Source organism: Rhodnius prolixus, unplaced genomic scaffold (assembly GCF_049639745.1).
Source record: "Rhodnius prolixus isolate KJV_2025 unplaced genomic scaffold, Rpr scaffold_5, whole genome shotgun sequence".
NCBI classification, from domain to species: Eukaryota; Metazoa; Arthropoda; class Insecta; order Hemiptera; family Reduviidae; genus Rhodnius; species Rhodnius prolixus.
Genome location: NW_027411624.1, coordinates 8,714,661 through 8,739,288, shown reverse-complemented (window position 1 = coordinate 8,739,288; position 24,628 = coordinate 8,714,661). Strand labels below are relative to the sequence as shown.

The window sequence follows — 24,628 nt, the reverse complement described above, 5'->3', positions numbered from 1 at the left end:
TTGAAATTAAATTGAAAAAAAGTCTCAATGAAAAGATGGATTATACTCTTTAAAAGTATTTGATTGAAAAAGATTAGGGTTGAATGAAAAATAGTTGCAATTGATGATTAAATGCTAAACACTACGAACGATTTACATTGTGTTATTCAATTAAATTCAAAACTTCTTTCAACAAAATTTAAACTTTTCTCATTCCAACTTAAAGAGAAAGATTTGAAGTAACTTTCAAAAAAAAGAAGAAAATTACTTCAACATGCTTTGGAAGTATTAAATAAAGGTACCTGAATGTATTAACTGAAATCTACCCTAAAAGCAGCTGTGTAAGACACTGATGGTAGAATGCTCCCATTCTAATGCAGGAATAGATGATATTCAACTTTGAAGCCTTTACAGTACACATTTTAGATGATAGATGATCTGAACAACCAGCTAGCGAATGGCAAGAAAAGCATGCCCTGGACGAAGGTACTGGATACAGAAAAACAAAATACATTAAAACTCAATACACTATTTGAATTTTATTCACAAATACGTAAATACATTTTAACAAATTCATCATTTGGAAGTCGAAAATTGCCATAAAGAATCTTAGTAGATCATAATCAAACTTATGGTTCATATTAATTTACGTTTGAAGTTAATTTAAAAACTATTCCTTCAGAAGTGAATCTTTATAATCTGTACTCCCAGAAGCAAAAAAAAAAAATAGACAATTAGTGTGTTAATATTACCGATGTTATCTATAGTGAAGGTTATTAAAAGTAACAAAAATGTAGGTAAATGATATATGAAATTAGACATAAATTCTACATACCTATGCGATCTAGTGGAAGACCTGAGAACTACTACTTGCCGAGTAGTTCTTGACCTTGCCGTAAGAGCGCTTGCCAGTTGCGACTGCTTTTAGTTATGTATTTTAATTTTTGTCCAGATTTCAATATGCATGCAATTTCAATAGTATTTTTTTTGCAATCATTAATTTGAAGCAATTTTTAAATCAAATTAAGTACTTCTTAAGATAAATGCTACAAATTCTCATTGACAAAGAAATTAATAATAAATTTTGAAACTACTTTGAATAATATTAAAACTTTTTCCATTCAGAATCAAAGTAAGATTTAATAAATCTGAAAAGTATTCTTTCCTTTTTAAATTTAATGGCATACGTTTTAATTAAGATATATTTACCTGAATGAAAAGTCCCACAAGATTGCGAAGATAGATTTTTCCAGGAATGCGAAATTGTATTCGCTTCACCTCAACTTATGTGGACATGTACATGTAGTGTGATCGATCATAAAGGGTACAAGTCAGCGAAGTGCTGGATTAACGTACTGCATAACAATAATACAAAATTAGTATATTGACTGAACTTGATTCATTGTTATACTAAAAGTGCTTTAAAATAAAGAATTAATGGTACAACTTGAATAAGTGAAATATTTATTTTATTAAAAACAAAACAAAAAAAAATCATTTTCTCAGCAATTCACTGAACACATTAAATAATAGATAAGATTACATGAAGTACAGGGTGGTAAGTAAATTCGCGAGAAAGATTTTAAGTATCTTTTTGAATAAAGAAAAGTATTTCAACATGCTTTGGAAGTATTAAATAAAGGTACCTGAATGTATTAACTGAAATCTACCCTAAGAGCAGCTGTGTAAGACACTGATGGTAGAATGCTCACATTGTAATGCAGCAATGGATGACATTCAAGTTTAGAGCTTTAATAGTACTCATTTTAGATGATAGATGATCTGAACAACCAGCTAGCGAATGGCCAGAAAAGCAGCCCTGGACGAAAGCACTGGATACAGAAAAACAAAATATATTAAAACTCAATACACTATTTGATTTCATTCACAAATACGTAAATATATTTTAACAAATTGATCATTGGGCAAGTCGAAAATTTAAAAACTATTCCTTTAGAAGTGAATCTTTATAATCTGTACTTTTAGAACGAAAAAAATAATAATAGACAATTAGTCCTCAGCTGTTGATGCGCAAAAAAAAAAAAAAAAAAATAGACAATTAGTAGGAAAGGGATTAGCTATGCGGTTAGCATACTGGACTCCCACGCGGAGGTCCCGGGTTCGAATCCAGCAGCTGACCCTTTGATTTTCTCTTCCTAGGAGCTTCTTACAGCTCACTGTCCGGTGATGGACAGTGTTGTCTGTAACGAGAGAACACTGTCCGGAGGCCGGCAGTGCACTGGAAAAAGCTCCGGGCGCTAATAACCTCAGCTGTTGATGCGCAAAAAAAAAAATAAAAAAAAAAAAATAATAGACAATTAGTTTTTTAATATACGAGTAGGAATGGATATTATTCAAAGATAATGAAATGTATAAAGGTTTATTCGTTACCTGTATAATCTCTAAGAATACCTAAACAAATTATTCCTAAGTTTTACTTACTCTGAATCAGTAAAATGTTGTCTTATACAAATAAAAAATTAATTCAATGTTATTAAACAAATTTATAGTAAACTTTACATTTATACACAATAATTACACTTTCACTCTCATCCCAAACCAATATTCAATAATACCAATATTAATAGTTTGCTAGTTATTACTGATGTTATCTACAGTGAAGATTATTAAAAGTAACAAAAATGATATATGAAATTAAAGACACGAATTCTACATACCTATGCGATCTAGTGGAAAACCTGAGAACTACTACTTGCTGAGTAGTTTCTGAGCTTGCCGATAGAGCGCTTTGCGAGTTGTGTCTGCTTTTAGTTTTGTTTTAATTTTTGTCCAGATTTCCATATGCACGCAATTTAAATTGTATTTTTTTTGCAATCATTAATGTGAAGCCATTTTTAAATTAAATTAAGTAATATTTAAGATAAATGCTACAAATTCTCATTGACAATGAAGTTAATAATAAATTTTGAAACGACTTTGAACGATATTAAAACTTTTTTCATTCAGAATCGAAGTAAGATTTCATAAAATATTTTAAAAGTTTTTATTTTTACTTAAATTAATTTGTTTTTTAAGCTTCTGTGTTAGTTTTAAACAATTTTTAGCAATTCTTAATGTATTTTATTAATTTATATGTATATTTTTCGTGTAATAGAATGTAAATCTATGTAAAAACAAAATAGCTATGCAAATAAATATTTATTTATTCTCCTATTAAATAGTACTTTTTATTTGCACTTGAAGTCAAAAATCATTTAATAAATAAGATTGTGATACAAACATGCAAAATACCTATACCCTAAATAATTCATTTTTTAAGCAATTGTTTCATAACAAAAGTTGTTTTACTTACTGTTTTGATGGATGTTTTCTCACCGTCTTTTTCATTTCCACTTCAGTTGATGCGTGGTTTAACAGGTAGTACTCACAGTGTTGGCTGTTTTCAATCTGAAAATCATTATTCAATGAAGAAGAAACAAAGAACAACTTAAAATCTAAAGTTAAAATTACAGTTAATCTTTTAAACGGATCAATCTTTTATAACGAATTCATTGCGTGGTGTATCATCAAATTATTTTAATTTAAATTGTTCCTAAGTTGCAATTTAATTTTGTACTATTTTTCATTTAACTTCTACGATAAAAGTTATAATTTTGTTCAAACATATTAAATTTAAATGATAAAATCTGTACATAGGAAGCTATCAGTAAAGTATTGTTTATAGAAATTAAGCTGAAGCATTGATCTGACATTAAAATAATTTATTAAAGAAGCTAAGTGTGGTTACTTAATGAAAAGGAAATATATATATTTCCAAAAAACACATATATGATTTATGATTTAAGGTTAATTTGATTGACAATTCCATCACCTTTTTTATCTTTTTCGTGTAATTTTTTCATGAAAATGAATTAAAAAATGATTAGTATGACTAAAAACGGTTTAAATAGATTGAACAAATATTTAGAATTCACATTCAGTTTGACGTTGAATTTATCAGTCAAATTAAAACCTACTTTCTACAAAAATTGAAACTTTTCCATTTTCTGAGGGAAAAATCTGTATAAAAGTTTTGGTTTCTGTTATAATATGAAATAATATATAAACTATCCTGAACAACAGTTCCACACAGGCCCGTGATAGGTAGATTTTCTTGCCTTCTTTATGCTCCGAAATAGAATGGGTGAGAATGGACTTATATCAACCAGCGTATTGACAGGTGTAGTGAAGAAACCATTGAGAAAATAAGTTCAGATGAAAGATGAGAGTTACTTATGTGCTCAAGGCTGGTATAGCGTTAGAAAGCCCTGGATAATGGAAAAGAATATTACATTAATTATTACAATTTAATCCGTACCTAGATTAAGATTGTTAAAAAATAATATTTGCTTAAGTCAGTGAACTTTCATCAAGATTTTACACAAATGGCTAATTTGCCTAAGTACAAAAAACCAATAAAAGTAAAAAGTAGATGAAGAAGTAAAAGAAAACACTGTAACAGGAAAAACATTCACTAATAACATGCAATAAAAAAAAATTATTCAGATTGAAAGGAAAAGATTATTTATCAGAATCACGGGTTTAGTTTATGTAATAATACTTAGAACGTATAAAATAATAGAAAAGATACCTGAGAAACAGTCCCTCAAAGGCAGAGTAGTAGGTACATTTCCATAAGTTTTTAAACTTCGGAATAGAATGGATCAGAATCACCTAACATTTTCCGGCGTGCTGCTGCATGTAATGATGGTTCCTTAGAGGTTATTCATTTCAGATGAGAGCAGAGCATTAGTAGGCCGCAACCTTGCAGTCTTCATAAGTAATGGATAAAGATAGAACGCCTGTGACCACTGCACTCATTTCAGCAAACAAATATAATCACACTTATGATTCTTATTTTGTAGTGCTTTAATAAACTTTAAACTAAACGTAGTGTAATTTGATGTAAAAAAAAATAAAAATTATGTATTTTTACAGGGAGCATTAACGAAATTTGATGCACTGTGCATATATAAAAGCTGATTTGCTATTCATAGTTTATTTAAAAATTTTTACCTATCCTTGTGACCAAAATAATGGAAATCAAAGAATACGGTGTACTTCTAGTAATCAACTAAAAACAAGGGGCTAATGACCGTAGAGGTCGATGCGTCGGAATAAAAAACAAAAATTTAAACAATTTAAGAAATAAGTTAACTTCACTAAAACCCCTCTTTAATTTTGAGTGGTTTATTTGCAGCAATAAAAGTAAGTATTATTTATGAAATATCACTGAGCATGATCATTTTTTTGAATTATAAACTAAATGTGCAATGTTACGCTGATTGTGTTGATCATACACTAGAAACACATGGTTTTTTTCTCATCTTCTGAGTTTGATTAAGCTATTAAAATATAGATTAGTAAATTCCACACCTAGCATGCTTCCGACTCAAACTTAACTTGTTGACTGAGGGAAGGAGGTTATTTGAGGTTACTTACAAAATATCACATGTGATCCTGATGTTTAAAATTTTAATAAAGAAAACAATTTTGGTAAAAATAAGATAGTGAAATAGTAAAATAAAAATTGTTACAAAATAAATGAAACCCAGATGGAATGTAAGGCTTGTGAATTTCTTACGTATAGGGAATGTTTAAAAATGGTATTTTACATGAGGGGGCGCGCAAGCTCTGAATTATACTAACTGCATTTGTAGTGGGAAATATTTTAATATTAAAAATTGATGAAAATGTGATTCTAATTACTTAATGAATATTGCGTAAATGTTCAAATCTTGAACATTTTACTATTAAATATCAAGCAAGATACTAGTATGTTCACTTTTTAGTGTTTGGTAAAATTTGCTCAGATATTGGTGAGTTTCGTATAGAATTACTGTAAGTAGGGTGTCCGAGTTTTGGTTTCTTTTTCCGTTCAAAATGTTTATTTAATAGCTTTGTGTTTGTATAGTTCTATTCATTTTACAGTCTCCACACGCCTTCCTTGGAAAATTAAGCAAATGAAATAAGTACTGCTTTGCATTGTCAAGTTCTAAAATAAACACGGTATTCAATACCGTGAATTGAATAAATAAAGAAAATTTTCTTTTAAAGTATCACCTCTTAAGATGCAAGTATTTTTCGGGTCAATGCTGTAGGTATTTCTCTTCCAGATCAATAAAAAGATGTTCAGTGGTGCATGTTCTCAAAAAGTAGATATATTCAACAGGTAGTAGTTATGTAAGAAGATAAAAACAAGGAAGAAGTTATGCGTAGGTAACATCGGGTTTTAACCCACTCTATAGTTAAGTAAATAAAATAAAGCTCTGTAAACAAATTAGATAGATGTATGAGCATTAAAGTACTTTGAATGAATGTTCTAGTGCTTATACTAGAATATTAATACTTAGATGGACTATTCTTGGGGTATGATATATCAGAAGCTTACATCTTTTCATTTTGCGGTGGCATTTAAGAGTTAAACCTCAAAAAACCTCCAATTTAACAAGTACATGAATTTCTCCTAGCGATGAAAACGGTTCGTCTATAATAAATGTTCGTTTTTACTTTATTAACATAGTATAAACTGTAAACTTACCACATTGTAAAGCTCTAATTTGTTTCGTGTGCAATTAAAATCTCTGAAGTATACATTAGTTTTAAAGTAAAGTAATGCCATTTATTCAGGCGGGCTTTGCGTCCAACTACCAATTAGGTGTCGTGGACGGAGGTGACTACATATATTAGTTGTAATATTGCTTAAATATGAACCGTACATATTTTGCCCAGAATATGTTGCTTGCTTAAAATTTAAACTTATCCCTTTCTCATTCATTATTTATATTGAATGCCCAAGAGCCGTTTGCTAAATTTTTATTACTGGATCAAATAACCTGAAACTTTATTTTTAAATTTAAAGTAAAGTACTTCAAATAAGAAAGTAGAATAATTGTTTTTTACCTCCTGTTCTAATTCCATTTTTAATATCATTAATCTTTTCGGTACTGCATCATCAATATTTAGAAATATCGCAATACCTAAGTTTCAATATTTCAACTACTATCGCATATCGCTACAAATAATGCAATAAAACAAATGTATTTAAATTTTAAATAATAAAAGTACAGCAAACACGGAAAGATTGTGGAGGTTAAATAGGGTAGGAAGTCACATTGATGATGAAATCCATTCCTACTATAAAAAAAAGTTTTCTATTGTTTTATATTTGAAGTTTCAACTTGGTGACAACTTCGAACGGCCAACTTAGTTGATTTGAAACACATCCTTGATACAAAATGAAGATACGTGCATTTTTTTTACTTGAATCACTGTAATGATGAGGTTGTTTCGTAATACACAAATGGACGCACTCCTTAATGCTTAAGATAGAGGAAACATTTTACAGGCCTAAAAAAGCTCCTCTCCATCCTAGGTTCAAGTTTTTTTAAATATTTAAAAAAAATAAATGAAATTCTAGTTTAGTTTTATAATCAAAAAAGATAGACATTCATAAAGATAAATATTTATTGTTATTTTTGGCACTAGTGACTCCAAATTTTTAATCGAATCTTTTCTGCAACATGTTTAGTTCATGAAGAGGTTTCGGTTGTTCACCTTCAGCAGTTCTAGCGGTACAGTCTTGCCAGTACCGAAGATTAGCTACGTTAATTATATCCTAATGATCGGCGAACGTCCAAAAACCGTTTAACTAATAATGAGGAATACGGCAGAGAAAAAATCTTATTGTTTCAAGACACTTCGAAGATGTTTTATTTTTACATGTACATAATAATATAATTCAATAAAAACGTTTTGTACAACTTTTGAACACTTACTCAAACATTTCAATATCTTCTGCCATCTTTTGTGACTCTACTACCCTGTTTTCTTTTTCGTCTAGGTTGAATTATAGTTTGTTTTCTCTTATTCTTCCCACCAGTTTTGAAATTCCCTTTTCGATTTGATTTATTATTTTTAAAATTTGTACTTCTAGCTCTTTTCCTACCATCCTGTTGATCATTCCACTTCACTTTTTTATTTCGCCACTTCTCGTCCTGTTGATCACTCCATTTTACACTTTTTACTTCTTTTTTAATTTTTTTAGTTCGCCAGTTATTGTGAAGGGAGTCACTTTTCCTTTTTAAAGCAGATTTTGGTTTATGTTGAAATAATTCTAAATCGGCAAGGAAAATAAAACAAAAAATCAATTTTTAAAAGTAAAACTCTGAACATAAAATTTAAGAAAAAATGATTTAATGAAAAATTTACTTCTCACTTCATAATTTTTTCCATTAACTATCTAACACTGAGAATTTTATTAGTTTTTAAAAAAAGGACTAATTAAACGAAATTCTGCTGTTCAGTCACAAAGAAATATTGATGAATAGTTGAAAATAAAGTTATAAATACCAGGTTCAGGCTCTTTTCCAACTTCCTTTCTATACCATTCAGCATCATCATCCTCATTCACGTTTTCATCCTCAACGTCAGGACTTATCTGTGGTTCAGATTTTTCTTTCACAATTTCAACTTTATCATCTTTCTTTTTCTTCATTCCTTCTAAACTCTTTTTTTTATGTTCCTCTTTGATAGCTTCCTTTTTCTTGACATTTTCCATTTGTTGTTGTTTTCTTTTGAGTTTCAATTTCCTGAAAAATTAACACTATGAGCTCAGAGCAACTTGCGTTCAGGGCTACAGAATTTCATAAAAAAATAATGATTCCAGCTCCTTTTCGATGTAAGAAAAGTAAACAAAGTTAAAATTTTAGACGTGAAATTACTGATGAAATTAAAAATGAATAATTTACTTTGTTTCTTCTCTTCGTCGAAGAATTTCCGCTTTCTCTTCTTCTGTTTTGTGAATGTATTCATGGTAAAGGACCTCTCCATCCATTAATCCCGTTTCCACTTTTATTAACTGGAATATAATTAATTTAATTAAATAAGAATGGTAGATATTTTGTTTTTGAATAAAGGACTTAATTCCTAGAGAATCCAATAAAGTTTGAGGTTTAATACAAAGCATTGGCCACTCTTCAAATTAAATTAATCCGCCCAAAAAAATCACTTTTTGTGAGCATAATGATTATGGGATATCGAATACATATCTAATGCAGCCTATGTTCTTTAGAAAGAAAAACTAATTTTGTGCATGACACGGTAATCAAAGAATTATAAAACTTCTTTAACAGATTTGAAGATATCCAACAAGATAATCAGATCCTTGCCAATTTTAGGATAATTCTGCAATATTAACTAAAATTTTGGAGGAATTAGATTAATTACATTATTTTCACTGATAGCATTAAAAGCCTTTGCTTAATATTGTTTATGCCTTAAAAGCCAATAGAGAAAGTACTTATCGTTGAAGAAAAAGTTATCACATTATGTTATCAATACTCCAATAATCGAACAGAGCAGAAAGCGTTTTAATGGGTTATCAGAGGTTACTTCAGCAAACGCAAACTATATTAAACCATCTCTTTTTAAAAACAGAAAAATATAAATCTCAACAGGTCAGGTTTAGAAGGCTGACACTGGCGAAGATAGTATGCAGCTTGAAGAAGTCCCATACTGCCAACTTTTCTTACTTTCCTTACCTAAGAAAGGGTGCATGAACATAGATTAATCTGGCAATAAAAATAATGATGAAAATAAAGGGAACACGGAGTACTGGCAAAAACGAAAATTCACAATTGGAACTTTTACAGGATTCCAATATAAGAGGTTGCTTCCAATAGGAAATAATAAAAAAAATGGAATGAACAGCAGTCAGAGGAAGAGAACAGATATATCTGTATTTACTAGAAAAATTAAAGAAAGTGGTAGGAGAAATTTTAGGAACAGAAGTAAGTCGAAATAATATTGACAGATAAAGGAGGCTGTCAAATGAATTGCTACAAGCTATAGAAAATAAACATTTTGCTTATCAGAAATGGCTCACTACGAAAGAAAAATCAAATATGAAGAATTATATTGACCAGAAAGAAAGCTTAAATAAGATGATAAGTAAAAATGAAGAATGGGAAGTGATATGCACTAATATTAGTGCTAAACCTGAATTCCAACAATTAACAGAAACCTGGTCAGTTATAAGAAAGATGAGTAAAAATAATAATAATAAAAAATAAATTAACTAGTAGCAATTAAGTTAAATAATTGGGTAATTTAAGATTCAAATTTGCTTAAGGGAGATAGAAAGGAATTTAAAAAAGAGTGGAATTCATTTAACAAGGTGGGATAAAGATAAAAGAAGAGAAACTGAAAAAAGGCAGCACAGCCTGAAGCTGGAGGAGTTAATTTGGAACTCTTAAAGTATGGCGGAGAGAAAATTACGAAGATTATAACAAGGCTGATGAATTCTTGAAGAAATATTTTGTGGAGGAAAACCTCAATATTAAGGAACTTCTAAAAATAAAAAAAACGACATCAAGAAGGTAGGATTAAAAAATTACATACTAATTAATTGAGCCATGAAGGAACGCATATTTGAACTAAATGAATTAAATTTAAATTCAATGCGCATATGTGAGCACTTGTGACAACAGACTACAAACAAGAACTTACTTGAAAAAAGTAACAAAAAAAAGAAGAAGAGTGTACCTGCAAGGTTAATCTAGGCCCCAATTCTGTCAATCGAATAGCTGAGGTGTTTCCGACGATATTACCTCTGGAACGAATATCCTGCGGTAGTTCTACATGACTGTTTGGATCGTCTTCACCTTCACTTTCACTCAATGCATCTGCCCTATAAATTCAAATGATTTTAACAGCATGTATTGGGTAATAGCGAATGGTTAACATTGCTACATTAAAGAAACAATTCTATCAATATTTTTAAATTTCTTTGCTAAACTTATTCACCTTTTTTTGTGGAACTAATACATGGTACCTTCAAATAACACTTCAATAATACAACTAACTCGTGACTCTTTCAAAACTCTTCTGAAATTAACTTCCAAAAATGATGGATATTTACAAAACAGAGGGTCTCAGAGAATTAAAAAATCTAGTTGGAAATTTTAGAAATAAGTTTTTGAATACATATATACATCAGTTTTCAAAATCAATTTTCATCCATACAAGCACTGCTAAAAAAACAACTTTGGCAAAATGGAAAACTGTGAAAACGTAATTTTGAATAAAAAGAAACTTACTTTTCAACGAAATCGGCGATATCACTAAACCGAGACAGATTTGGCACTTTTGACGAAAGTAATTTTTTCACACTCTTTGATACACCAACAGGGGTCACTCTGATCATGTAATGTCTTACGTCAATCGTATTTGTATTTGAATTATAATTAAGAAGCAAACATCGATGGACATTATTTAAGTTTATCTAAAATACAAAAATGAATAAATAATAAAATCTCTCTAGAATGATAATAATATTGTAGGATTTTTTTCTGGGCAGTCATTCAGCTTCTTTCTTACACAAAACTCCTTTTATGTTTGAGTCTACTGCATCATGATTTTAATTCTCTTATCGCAACTTATAGATTCATTACCTTCACAGGCAATGGAAACGTCAATTACTCTGAACTATGAAATATTTTAGCCCATGCATCACTGCAGGTAGATAGATTTGATCTTTATTTAAACAGAACACCTACAACATTTTTGTTCTTGACAAAAATTGACATTTATCCGCAAATCAAGTTTTTATCGGCGAAGCTATTCTTTTCTGTCATTGAAATACAGAAAGAATAGAAAAAAAAGTGCGAAAGAATTCGAACTGTAGCCAAATATGCCGACACGTTTTGAATCTATCTTAACAAACGAAGGATGATTAACAAATATAATACAATCATTAGTATTAAATAATGCAGGTAAATCAACAAATTTAGAAACTACATATATAATGCTGTAAAGTAACTTCTCACCTTGGAAATATTAAGAACTGGAAACATACTCTGGAAAGATGCAACCATAAGTTTAAGTTGAGATGACTCGCCAGAAAAGCCATTCATGATAAGAAGTGGAGCAGTCTGGTATAATCTTGGATGAGAATACTGTTTCTTCAGTGATGAAGCAACATCTCTGGCCAGCACATAGTCATGTATTTTAAAAGTAAGTGTAGGACCACGGGGTAGTCTAACCAGTCGCAAATACGGACTTTCAGGTGAACAAGTGAACACCATCATATGAGAAACATGAAGTAATCCGGACACTGATACGAAATCTTTGAGAGAATTTTTTCTTCTTGCCTAAAATAAATTGAGCAATAAATTTGTGATTCACAAGTATAAGAGTTTTCAAATCTGATAAATTTAAAATTAATTACTTACTTTCAAATTTGACGCAGTAAATGGTTCAACAATTTTTCTAAAATCTTTTACCAACGATGAAACATATTTTCCTACAGTGCCTCGGTGGAAAATGAAAGAATGTGGTGCTCTTGTTAAATGTTCTGGCTCAACCGAAGTAAGCTGTTTATTTTTCTTAACACATCTTCCCTACAAAGGAATATATCAGTGATAATAACAGTTTTATAAGTAAAAATATATGTAATAAAGATAGTAAAATTACCCTTCTCTTTCTAGCCATGATTCGTTAACTGATCTTCCCAAGTCAACTATTCAACCCTAACAAATTATAAGAACCTCATCAAAGAACAACATACACACATTAAACTTGCAAGAACAAGCACTCTTCCATATACATTTATAACCTGACAGTACTCGTAAAATACCCATGTGCGCTAACCTTTTATAACAACAAATTACCTCCCAATAATATTATTGTTCAAAAAATAATCTAATAATTTCTTAGAACAGAAAAAAATAAACATTTTGAAATTTTACAGATATTAATTTAGCAGAATCCTTTACTATTTTCAATTTATCTATATTATTCCAATAGAGAATTTGAAGGACACGTTGAAGCCACATAATAAGCAAGCTAATTGTCTGTGATAGTAGGGCAATTTTATGTAGAAAATCAGTTTCATTTAGTTGTTTGAACAGAAAGGTGTCGGTTTTTTTTAAAACATATATTAAGACTGAGTAAAAATACAAATAAAAAATGGCTAATTTAGGTAGGAAATTGGTAAACGAATTAAAGAAAAAAGAATTTCGAGACTATTTGATGAGGTAAGCTAGATTTAAATAAAACATTCTTTTAAAAATATTTTTTAATCAAATATTTTTTTCTCAAAATTATGTTGATAGTACACATTTTTGGGGACCAGTTGCCAATTGGGGTATTCCAATAGCTGCAATAGCTGATACACAGAAAGATCCAACTATTATTAGTGGCAAAATGACCTTAGGTAAATAATTTAGGCTCAATTATACTAATTATTTTTGAAAAAGGAAGTATTTTGAGAAAATCATATCTTCGAACTTGAGTTTTCACCAGAAAGCTGGGCCCCTGCATTTTGAAATGTAAAAATTAAACGTTCCAACAACGCATAAGTTCGACATTCATCTTCCGTTTAAGTATAATCGAAAAACCCCACTAGAAGCTTCCGGCCAAGGTCTGGTAACCGGATGCACATTAATGAAGGTATTTTTTTCTTTCTTACTTACCTCAACTACGATTCTACGATGTTCTTTAAATTTCTTGTCCAACTCTCTAAGGTGGTAACACAATTGTTAAATTTTCAAAACTCGCCACTCAAAAAGCGGATTAAGGACATACTCCCCAAATGTTAGAAACGTGTAGGGGGAAAAAATATTTGTAAGATATACATATTTGAAGTCAATTGTACTTGTTAGTTTTTTGATACGGGACAAATGAATCTTTAGGTGAAAATTCAAGTTGGAAGAAACTTTTGAGATTTTTTAATAATTGAAAAATTATAATATTCAACATTTTGTATTCATAATATGATTTCAGCGCTGTCAGTTTATTCATTGGTCTTCATGAGATTTGCGTGGAAGGTTCAACCACGGAATCTACTACTGTTAGCGTGTCATGCAACAAATGAAGTTGCACAATTGACACAAGGTGCTAGATTCATAAACTATCATTATTTATCTGAAAACAAATGATAAATATATTTACAAGATTATTAGAATTAATTTAGCTTGAATTACTATAGACATTTAATTAAACGATGAAAAATAATAGAGAAATTACTAGTTTATAATCGAATCAAGACTGAAGCTGTAAATGACAAAATTTACAACATTCCGGAATAGTACTGATTCCATGTTAATTAGATGAATGTGAGATGTTTAAAAACAAAAAAAAAACTATAAAGAATTTATAGGCTTCTTAATTTGAAATTAGAATCAAGAATGAGGAGTTGCTCAAGTACTTTACCCTTTAATTAATTTCTACATTATATTTAATGAAATGGAAGTATTATAGTGCAATGTTAAAGACTACATAAAATTACTGAAGCCTCCATTTATTGAATACCTATGTATAAACTAATAAGAATTATCATTTTTGAAATTTTTATTGATTGATTTTCATTTTACAGTTCAAAATTATTCCAAGTTTATAACTTTACTTAGTTAATAGAAATTCAATTATTTTAGTTTTGCCTAAATAAATTCTGTTATCTAAAACATGATCCTACATTAAATTTTATACTGTCAGTAATTTTTATTATTAGTTCAACAGAAAGTATCATTTCAGTTGAGATCATTGATAAATTGATATTTATAAATTTCTACTATATAGAGTTTTCTTTAAATGTAAAGTGAGACCAAATTTTATAAAAAATGAATTAAGAATTTAAGGATTATTTTTAAAAAATCAATTTTTTTAAACACTTGTAAAAAAACCTCTTATAGAAAAAACCCTAACAAATTTATAAAAAAAATTACTTCCTACCCTTAATTAAAACTGTCCTGTAGGACAGTTGTATAAGGGTTGATCGTCAAAAACTGCACAAAAAATCGTAAAGTTGAAAAACACCCAACTTTGACAATTTTTTTTCTCTTTTTCTGTAAGAGATAAAATACTTAAATTTTCTTTAAATATTTAAATAAAGTTGTTTTTGCACTGTTGTCATTTTGAAAATACATATATTTCTGTTTATATTTGAGAGATATAGATGTATATTTGTTAAATAGTGAAAAATATATTTTTAAATAAATGTAATTTTACTTAAACATCCCGCAAGTACCAAAAAAATCACTTACAGGAAGGAAATGATAACTGAATCAATTCAGGAAAAAGATCTTTGAGAAAATGCTATCTCATTGTTAAATGTTATAGTCATGTCACTTAAAAGTCTATTCAGAATGTTCATGAAGTAGGCATGAAGCTTTACAGACACATCACACAAATACATCTATTAAAGAAGGCTAAAAATAACAATTGAAAAAAGAAAGTATTTTTCAATACTAATAACTTCCAACATAATTACGAAAAATGTTTGAAAAAAATTGAATCTTAACAAATGGAAAAGTATAAAATTGAAAAAACAACGAGACAATAAGATTGAATAGAACCAAAAAAAAAAATTAAATTAAGAGTGAATACCAACTTTTTTTAACTGCAATTCTAACTTCTATGTTTCCTTATATCTGAGCAAAAGTATACGTCTCGCAAATGTATAAGATGAGAGGTAGTTACAAGGTAAGTTCAAGCTTTTTTGCCTTAATAAGAAGGGAGCTAAACCCTTGCCTTTTACTATCCCAAAAACAATTTTATGGATACCTTTATATCATTACAAATCTATCTTGGTCAGACAAACAAGAAACGCGGAAAATTGTGGTCTTCTAGGATTCATCTGAGATTATTAGTGCCCTAACCTCTTTCCCCCCCCGACTTTAATTGTAATCTGCAGAAGATTAAGGAATGTGTGTCAAGCCTTCTTGAGAAAGCCATGAAAAACATACATACACGTATTAGGAATCTCAAAAGCTGGCGCAAGAAAGGGAAGCAGCTGGAAAGATCTGAAATTCCCTAGTAGTGTAATCCAATTCTAAACCTCCAGAATTCCTTCCACTCCACCAAGACGAATTTTTGATGCCAGTTCCCGCTCAGCAACTAGGAATGATCGCTTGAGCAGTTATTGAATCCCCCAAAGCAAGGCTACTCAGCAGCAGCTGCGTATCTCAATATCCAATTTATTCATAACACATTACATATAAGACCTCGACACAAATTAATAGAAAATAAACGCAAGTACTTATTGGACAACTAGAATCAAACTGGACTTGATTCCAATTAGATTAAAGTTTATGAACTCAATCAATTCAACTAAATACTGACACTTATAATTGACGATTATTATTAATATTATTTTAAGTGATTTAGAATGTTATCAGAAATATCAACAGCTTCCCTTCTAAACTTGAAGTTAGAAACTTGATGTTGACCGACTTCTGGAAAACGTTTTTCAATTCAACTTTTTACATCTGCCAGAGGAGCAACATTTTCCCCAGTATTCTATTTGTTTAAAATAAACTGAACTTTGAAAAGAAATGTTATTTACAATAATTACTGATATTGAGGTATGGTTATTCGTAATGTCGTAAACTGGTTAAGAGGAAGGTTTCACACCATCTGTTTCTTTTTGATTCCTGCAAGAGTTGTTTATGGAAATAGAAATAGTAAATAATAGAATATAGAGAGAGGGTCGTCTACTACTTTAAAAAAAAATCATCATCGCTATTGTATAAATGAAAAAACTAGCTATACACCTGCTTTAACTTCTTTTCATTTTTTTTAAGCTAGATCTATTAAAATAAATGTAAATCTATGTTACACCTTAATAGAATTAGTATTTAACAATTAGATCTAATGGTTTTTAAGAAAAAAATTGAACAATTGAAAGCGTGATGTTGAAATTATTTAAGAAAAAGAAGCTTAAAAAAAGAGGTGGATTCTCATTATAGGAACCACAAATTAATGATATTAAGTTAGAATCTAGCGTAATCAAGTTTATGTTATTTTTCTTATTTTATTTTAGTCAAGAATTACGATTTTCATTGACATCTCTGTAAACATATCAGCAATATAATGTAAATTTGAAAAACTTAATATTTCGCAAAAAGTAGTTTAAAATCACATAAATTAAAAATTTATTTTACGCTTTATGCATTTAACTAGCGCATTATGAGCATTTGTAGGATAGAAAGCTCAAAACTTGGTGTTCCGTCTAATTTATTTTCGTTTCTGATGTACTATGGTGTTGCACAAAATCCATCAATCGGGATTGATGTTTTCATTGTTACTTTTTGCCAGCAAAATACTCGTATCCCGGCCAGTTTTTTTAACCTTCTTATACTATTTACCCACATAAATACACTTGAAAATTATATATATTTTTGTTTTCTGGGTTTCTCGGGGATAATTGTTACGTTAAACATTCCTCTCTAAAATGGCCCTTCAGAACAACTTACTATTCTGCCATATATATATATATATATATATATTAAAAAACAATAAATAAAAAAAATCAGTATTTCATTAGCAAATTTTGCAATAAATAGTTTCGTAGACCAAAATATAATTTTAACAAATAGATATTTATGGTATTGCATACTAATGAATCTGTCACTTTAATTTCAATCATTTTCCCGGAAAAACAACTTTTAAATGGTTTCACAACCATGAAAAACCTCATCTAATCTAATCTTGTTTGGTTTCGTATTGTTATGAAAGCGAGGATTCTGGAATATAATTTGTATTATACCTTCGAAAGAACCAATTTTAAGTCATTTCATTAAATTTTTTTGAGAGAAAATAAACGTTAACAATTTACAAATATAATTTTTTAAAATGTGTTAATAGAAAGATTTGTATTACAGAACTATTATTTAATTAAAAGTTTTGATCATTCTAAAGATGATAAAGTGAGCGAATCTCATTTCTCTTCTGTAAACGGACAATATATGAAAACATACATCGTGCGTCCAGAACTCGAGAACCCTCTGGCGCGCAGTTCACGTGGCCTAGACGCATGCTTCTTCCATTTCCTCACTCCAAGCATCGTCCTATCTGAACTGTGACCTTCACCAAATACTCTCCGTTCACATTACCCTCATTATCATTTTCGGTATCCTCAAGTGATCTATTGTTTGTGCCCTGGACTCTCAAGGCCCAGTTTACTTTCCTGACAATGTCTCCGAATCGATCGTACAGCTCTCGTTTATTCCATCTTCTCTAATAATATCCTTTAATTAGGCTATATATTTTCCAAAGTGAATTACTTTCAAATTTTAGGGGAGATGTTTACTTGAGTGCCCAGTTAGCAAAAACTGTCAATTTTTTCAAAGCAAATGGGACTATTGTAATAAAAATATCTTTTTGAAGGCAAATATTAAATTAAATGTAATTAATAAACCGTCAGACTGATTTAAAGTTACGTCATCTTTGATCTAAATAAATATTCATAGTAGGTAAATAAAATGCAGTCCAAGACAAGGTTAACTAGAATTTTAAGAAAATAAAATTTATCTTCCTCACTTTAGGTGGCAATTATGAAATCAGAATTAAAATTTCTATACTAATATTTGATTAGCCGTTAACATTCTCTGTAGGACTGTTCGCACAAAATATGAAAAAGGGGCAGGAGAGAAAATCTGCAAGGAACATTTACTTGAACAGACGTGGATTTAAATGCTATTATTTGCAAGTGTATGAAATAGTGAGTTCTGTCCATCTGAATTTACATTTTTATTTTTTCAATTATCACATTTTTTTTTAACAAAAAGGTTCAGAGCTTTCAAAATTTAACTTTAATAAGTTTCTTTTAAAATAAAAGACAAACCAAAAAAAAAGGAGATAATATTAAAAAGTGTGTCTATTGTTTGATGGACCTTCCTCTATGTAAATTTCTCGTTATATTTCATTATCTTTGTTACTTTTCTTGACCCATAATGTTTGGCTAAGTTGTTGGAGTTGAAAGTTGATTTACTTATAAGAATGGAATGCTAAAACTGAATCAACTTTTTTGTAATCCCTGTCTCTCAAAATGCTGGGAAGTTTTCTTTGAAATGAAGTTAGTTCTATATTTTCGCGTATGTCACGCTTTGAATATTGTACGTATTGAATGTGGGTATCCCTGCAGATCAAAATAATTTGTTGACCGAATGTTAAAATTGTATTTAATTTCAAAATATTAATAAATTAAGATTGGTTGCCAAAATTTTGAATGTGAAGTTTGAATTAGAAAGAATCTAGTGATCGGAACTGCATCTTTCTTTAGTAGTGATTTTCGCAATAAAAGTGCCATTAGGTTTCTTTTTTTGACTCAGCATTATTGGCTAAATGTGTACTGATATTTCTCTCAAAAGGATTTTGCTACAGTACGTAAATCTAGATCATTAAGACATATTGCCTTCGTTATAGAAACATGTTTTTGTAAAAATATATGGTACGAGAAAAGTTATTTATTCTAGCAACAGGTAATTGCTTGTGTAGGCAGTGGATGTAGTGTCTAACGTGGTGGCTGGGGGTAGCTCCTCCACACTGTGAGAACTGCAAACCGGAATGTCCGGCCCATGGATTTACGTTAGAAACTTAGGCCCTCTTCTTGTAAAAGTCCTACAAAAGGATGAGAGATTTGCAATGGTAGCACGGCCTAGGGTGTGGTACGTGTGGGGGACAAGTGATAGCCGAGTATACAGGTTGTGGGAATCAGCCGACAATAGAAGGGAACAAAAAAAAAGACACCCTCTCATTGCACTGTGGGAGCATCTCTCCCTGGACAGTCCACCCTTACCCCACTTCCTACATAACGAACTATCTTGACCACCTTCTTCTCCTTTACTCCTTTTTCCACCAAGTAAACTCCCTTCAGACGGGACCATCATTAATAACTTCCCTGTAACGTTGGCCGGACCAGCAGACCCATCATGCAAATACGGCTTTACAAACTCCTCTCTAAGTATCTTCCCCCATATTAACATTTTCTTTTTCTTTTTTATTTATTTTTTGTTAGGTGTATGTGTGAAACACCAGTACTAACGTCAGAAGGAGGTTCTTTATCAATGCCGTTCGTTACACTTCATTCCTTATTTCAATATTTCAAACACACAACTTCTTTATTAATTCAAATCTTGGTATAAACAATTAGAGATAATTATGCACGAAACAGCGGCACAGTAACGGCAAAACTAACTTCTTCATTCTCCCGGAACTATCACCCAAATGATGGTGCTTCCTGTAAAAAATGGACATATGAATAAGTAGATAATAAGCAAGTTAGAAAAATCGAAAGCGTGCAACGTCAAGTTAGACCCCATGGTTTTGGCGAAATAAAAATTTCAATGTTAAAATTAAAAAAAAAAAAATCACAGTGTTTGGATTTAAGAGACCAAAAAACTGGTTTTTCCGATCTTTTTTTCCGAAGAAAATCTAAGAAAATTTGCTCTTATAAAAGGGAAAACATTTTTATATGTCAAATGTAGCAGAGATATTTATTTACTGGTACAAGAGAATTGCTAGTTTGTCTGGCTTCCCTATTCCTGATTGACTTCAGCTAACAATTAGAAATTCATCTCTTAAAAAACGTTTTCTTTCTCTCTCTCTCAGACGCTCTCTCGCAGTATGATAGAGGCCAAATTTCGATATTGAGTTATCAAATGAAATAAATGGTTTATGTATGTATGTGAAGCACGAAAAACTTCATAAACCGTAATTTCTACAGGAGCCTTTATTATGAAAGATTTACAATTTTGGAGATTCGCTTGAATGGAGTTTAATTTATAAAAAATGTTTATTAATAAGCACCAGTATAGAAATTTAATTCTTACCGCAAATTTAGGGTTCGTCGTGAACTATTAGGCTTTCTTTTTTTTGTAACTGAATAACCTACTTCATTTTGCTTTTATTTCTGTCAAATACCAACCGTCGGCGCAAACTTACGATGTAATCTCAAAGTGTACAGATAAAAATCGATTTTCGAATTCAGTAATGCAAATGATACACAACCTGAAGAAATAATGAGATTTTAAGGTTATTCTTGAAGTGCTGTTTTAATCATCCCAGAAAACGTTATAGGTACAGGTTTCATATAAATTTCTGAGCATGCAAACGGATACTCTAAGCGTAATTTATCCTCTTTGAAGCCCCAATATAACTCGTCCATTTTTTGTTCTTTTTTTTTTTTTTGTAAAATCTTGATCAATACTCATTACGTCCATTAACTGCTATATTTTCAATATCTTAAAAAGCAAAACAATAAAGTTTACTTGATTAGTAAATCTATTATGTATACTATTTCCTAGGAAACAAAAAATAATAACAAATTCTAAATTTACGTATAATGATTGGTTTTTTTATACTATTATTTATATATTTTGCATTCTTTTTTTTAGTTTATATTACTGTTTATATGTTTCTGTTTCTAATTCATGATTGCGTTGTTTATCAGAGAGGATAAATTTTGTGAGATCAATTAACGTCATGAAAGAACATGTAAACGTATCAAAAGAAACTTAAGGAAATAAACACAAAGATACCAAAGAAGAAAAGTAATGCTTTATGTATATGATTTAAAATTTTACTTTACACTTGAAAATATTCGTATGAAACGAAATAACTGCTTACTTAAAATAAACAACAAGATGTTTGTAAGTAAATTTACTTAAATTTACAAACGGTCTATTTGTTTTATAACACTATTAACTTGCTTATACCATAACCAACTCTTCACACAGGTAAGTGGAGTTATGGTTCTGGACTCACACTTTCCGGAATCTCGTGCTTAAAAGATTAGTAAAAAAATATATATGTATTTATTTCTGAGACTACATTCGTAAATCTAAATTATAATCCCAAAAGAAAATAAGGTCAAAGGAAATTCTTATTTGGGGAAAACTCTAATTTAATTTGAAAATAGAAGTTTTATTATTGTTGAAATCGTGCCCCGCTTCAAAATAACCTTTTTAATTACAAAGTTACCACTTAAAAAAATATAGTATTTCATAAATGAATTGGAATGGGGAATTGTACTTTGACTACTGTTTATTAAAAAATAGATGCTTTTAAAATCTAATTGCGAAAAAATCTACCAGAAAATCTTGAAAACATAAATTGGATTAAATGGTTGAGTATTATTTATTTTAATTTTATTGTTATTCTTATTATTTTAATAATGATCAATTCCAGGCATCGAAGATGCTTTACTCAGTTAAAATTGAAAAAAACACCAACGGTCATGGATATCCGAAGAAAGTTTACCTATCTTTCAATACAACAGGAATTAAATGAAAAACCAGTTAATTATGTTCAGAAAGAAATAAGAAAAACAAAGCGTAAAATTATGGAGCTTGAATTTTATGCACTTTCGTTCGTCCACGAAAGTCTTTCAATAAACGCAAGAAAGTGAAGTGAAAGAAGAGGATGTGAAAAGTGAAAGATAATTTACTGTGGAGATAACGCACTTTAGTTTTTCCCCACATGAATTTGTACGCACCTGTTTTTCTTCCTTTAAACCAAATCCTGCATGCGAACAGCTATTTTGTTAATATCCATTATTCAAAGGCATCACCACTTCATTATAGCCAACGGTACAGCACAGAACGATCCAAGTATCCTTAAACAAAAACAAAAATCATAATCATTCTAAGAACATCTGAAACCAACAAATTCATCATTAAAAATAGGAAATGTAAAAACTTGTTTGTTTTGCATCTGTTTTGTTGACATTGGCTTAGTACTGATTCATAAATTCTTTTAGGTCTTTCCTACTGGATAAAAAAGAAAGTATTAAGATCGTTTTAAATTTATGGAATTAATTAATTTAGGAAATATAAGTATTAACGTTTTGAACGTGAGACCGAAAATCTTAAAAAAACTCAAAGTACTAGTTAGCATAAACATGATGAGGTGATCAAGATTGTTGATAAGATTATGATCAAAAACTATCCAGCTTGAAGAAGAAGAAAAAAATAAATATCGACAGGTTTTTACTAACTTTTTGTCTTGTATCCAGTTGGGGTATTATCGTTGTTACTTCAAAAAAGTTTTTGAGAAAATCCATCAATTGGTAAGACGTGTTTCGGAAAGCTTTCTCACAATGTACTAAAAATTATCTTGAATTATATATTGTATATATTTTTTTAAACTTAATCTTGAAGACTACGACCTGAAGCTATAAAAAGATTATAAATGTATAAGCACGCAATTTTAGAGCCACAAATTAATATGGGAATGTGGGTGAAGTTTCAGTTTGTGCAACATTGAGATGCTCACTTGACATGACCAAAAAAAGACTGGTTAGAAGGCAGGAGGAACTGACTAGGATGGGACCTTGACACTGTGTCTCCAGAAAATTTGTGAGAGATAAATTAAGAATTAGAGAAGTAAGAGAGAAGTAGTAAAGAGACTAGAAAGGTCGTAGGTTCTTTTAAAGTTGAATTTCCTAAAAAATAATAATGCAGAAAAATTAAGGGTTTTCTTCTCTCTATGAATAGGAAGAGTAGGGATTAAAAGTTCTGGAATTCTCTGCTGCTAGGACACGCTTGCCCAGTCATGCTACACGTCAGATAGCACGAGCATTCGTAGTAGCAGAAACTGTGTAAACACTACAACGTATCTGTTTCGCCAACACTTTAGGTTAAGTATATGACAAAGCCAAGGAATGCTAGGGAGATTTTGAAATATGTTACGATATGAAATTTTAAGAAGTTTGATAAGCTTCTTCAGTATAGTTCTTTCTTTCTTTAGTAGTATGTGAGGATAAGTAAGGAATTACGACTCAAGTTCCGTGTCTTTCGGCACTGATTGTTATAAAATAAATGCTTATCTAATATACTAATTATAAAAGCTGATGAACAACGGGTATCATTAAAAATTTAGGTTTTTATTTGTGTTTCTCGGAAAACTACACGATAAGCGTCCATCTGGAGTCCAATTCATACTATCACAAGGACATGGACGTTGTGACTAAAATATAAGTTAAAAACAAAAGTTATCGAAAGTAAGACTCTAGAAAATAGATGCTTAAAAGAATAATAAACCATCCCTAATAATTACATTACAATAACGTAAAGAAATAATTGTATCTATAGAAAGTGTTTTCTCTCCAGGATCTTTATTCAAACTCTATTTACTTGAAGTAGGTAAATTCAAAATAAAATAGAATAATATTTCAGAATCATTGGTGTACAAAAGAAAGATATCTCCCTTTTGACAAATTTTTAATATTTACGTTTTCATTTCAATCATATCCTTTCCCGCTGAAAATCTAGTTATGCTATTACAACATAATGGATTATTAAGGAACTTAGTCCTAGCTACAATGCATTTCCGAAGGGTATTGAATTTAAAAAAAAAAAAAAATCTGTTTATACAGGCAACATATTAAAGATGATTTTTATAGATTCTAAATAAATAAATTCAGGGGAAAAGATTCTGGGAAGAAATACAAGATTACATTTTCTAAAACCGGTTCATCAACACAAAAGACAAGTTTCTCAGTATCTGATGTAGAGCGGGAAAATTACTTACTAGAGAAATAAAGTTGCAATTTTTTTTTAAAAAAAAACATCCTTACTTGTGGGGAAGGTGGTTTTCTTAAACAAGCTAAAGGGTGAAAAACCTTTCAAAAAAGAACCTATTTTAAGTAGATTATTTCCGTTAGTCAAGTGTTAATTTAATTTCTTAAATTTAATTTCGTTTTATTGTTTTAGACGTGATGTAGATCCTAACTCTTCTAAATAATTACATGTGTTCCAAAAATCCCTGCTTTAAGCAACTAATAAGGGCTATTTTCCTACTGAAATTAAGTTAATGAATAACGAATGTCTACGAAATGTATCTGTTTTACCAACCGTAACTTTAAAAA

At 30.0% G+C, this 24,628-nt stretch overlaps 3 protein-coding genes and 2 long non-coding RNA genes across 8 annotated transcripts in view; 3 read left to right on the top strand and 2 right to left on the bottom strand.

Annotated features, from left to right (window-relative positions):
* Nucleotides 1-5,422: 5,422 nt before the first annotated feature.
* Nucleotides 5,423-7,922, top strand: LOC141458779 (uncharacterized). The gene is made up of 2 exons (XR_012461175.1): nucleotides 5,423-5,541; nucleotides 7,511-7,922. It is a non-coding gene; the product is annotated as an uncharacterized lncRNA (long non-coding RNA).
* A 291-nt stretch (nucleotides 7,923-8,213) lies between these two features.
* ppan (Brix domain-containing protein peter pan) lies at nucleotides 8,214-12,471 on the bottom strand. The gene is made up of 8 exons (XM_074135713.1): nucleotides 12,454-12,471; nucleotides 12,213-12,380; nucleotides 11,808-12,131; nucleotides 11,079-11,263; nucleotides 10,525-10,669; nucleotides 8,730-8,839; nucleotides 8,332-8,570; nucleotides 8,214-8,227 (listed from the first exon to the last, which is right to left on the bottom strand). Exons 1-8 carry the CDS (start codon nucleotides 12,469-12,471, stop codon nucleotides 8,214-8,216), a joined length of 1,203 nt encoding a protein of 400 aa, XP_073991814.1.
* The window catches only part of LOC141458760 (uncharacterized), a 45,046-nt gene continuing 32,625 nt past the window's right edge, over nucleotides 12,208-24,628 (bottom strand). Inside the window, exons 23-25 of one of the 2 annotated variants that reach the window (XM_074137186.1) lie at nucleotides 22,757-22,863; nucleotides 22,256-22,375; nucleotides 12,208-12,380 (exon numbers count right to left, since the gene is read on the bottom strand). The gene's annotated coding sequence lies outside the window, so the exon portion shown is untranslated. The remainder of the gene's footprint in view (nucleotides 12,381-22,255; nucleotides 22,376-22,756; nucleotides 22,864-24,628) is intronic. The other variant, XM_074137185.1, reaches the window with a different exon arrangement.
* Mpc1 (mitochondrial pyruvate carrier) lies at nucleotides 12,646-14,977 on the top strand. Its single transcript, XM_074137227.1, has 3 exons — nucleotides 12,646-13,016; nucleotides 13,095-13,195; nucleotides 13,765-14,977. The coding sequence occupies exons 1-3, from the start codon at nucleotides 12,949-12,951 to the stop codon at nucleotides 13,917-13,919; spliced, it is 324 nt and encodes a 107-aa protein (XP_073993328.1). The 5' UTR covers nucleotides 12,646-12,948; the 3' UTR covers nucleotides 13,920-14,977.
* LOC141458775 (uncharacterized) lies at nucleotides 21,033-23,416 on the top strand. 3 transcript variants are annotated; one of them, XR_012461171.1, is made up of 3 exons: nucleotides 21,066-21,410; nucleotides 21,949-22,828; nucleotides 23,005-23,416. It is a non-coding gene; the product is annotated as an uncharacterized lncRNA (long non-coding RNA). The 3 variants fall into 3 exon arrangements; XR_012461172.1 differs by lacking the exon at nucleotides 23,005-23,416 and having other exon boundaries at nucleotides 21,073-21,410; nucleotides 21,949-22,450; nucleotides 22,520-22,911; XR_012461170.1 differs by lacking the exon at nucleotides 23,005-23,416 and having other exon boundaries at nucleotides 21,033-21,410; nucleotides 21,949-22,911.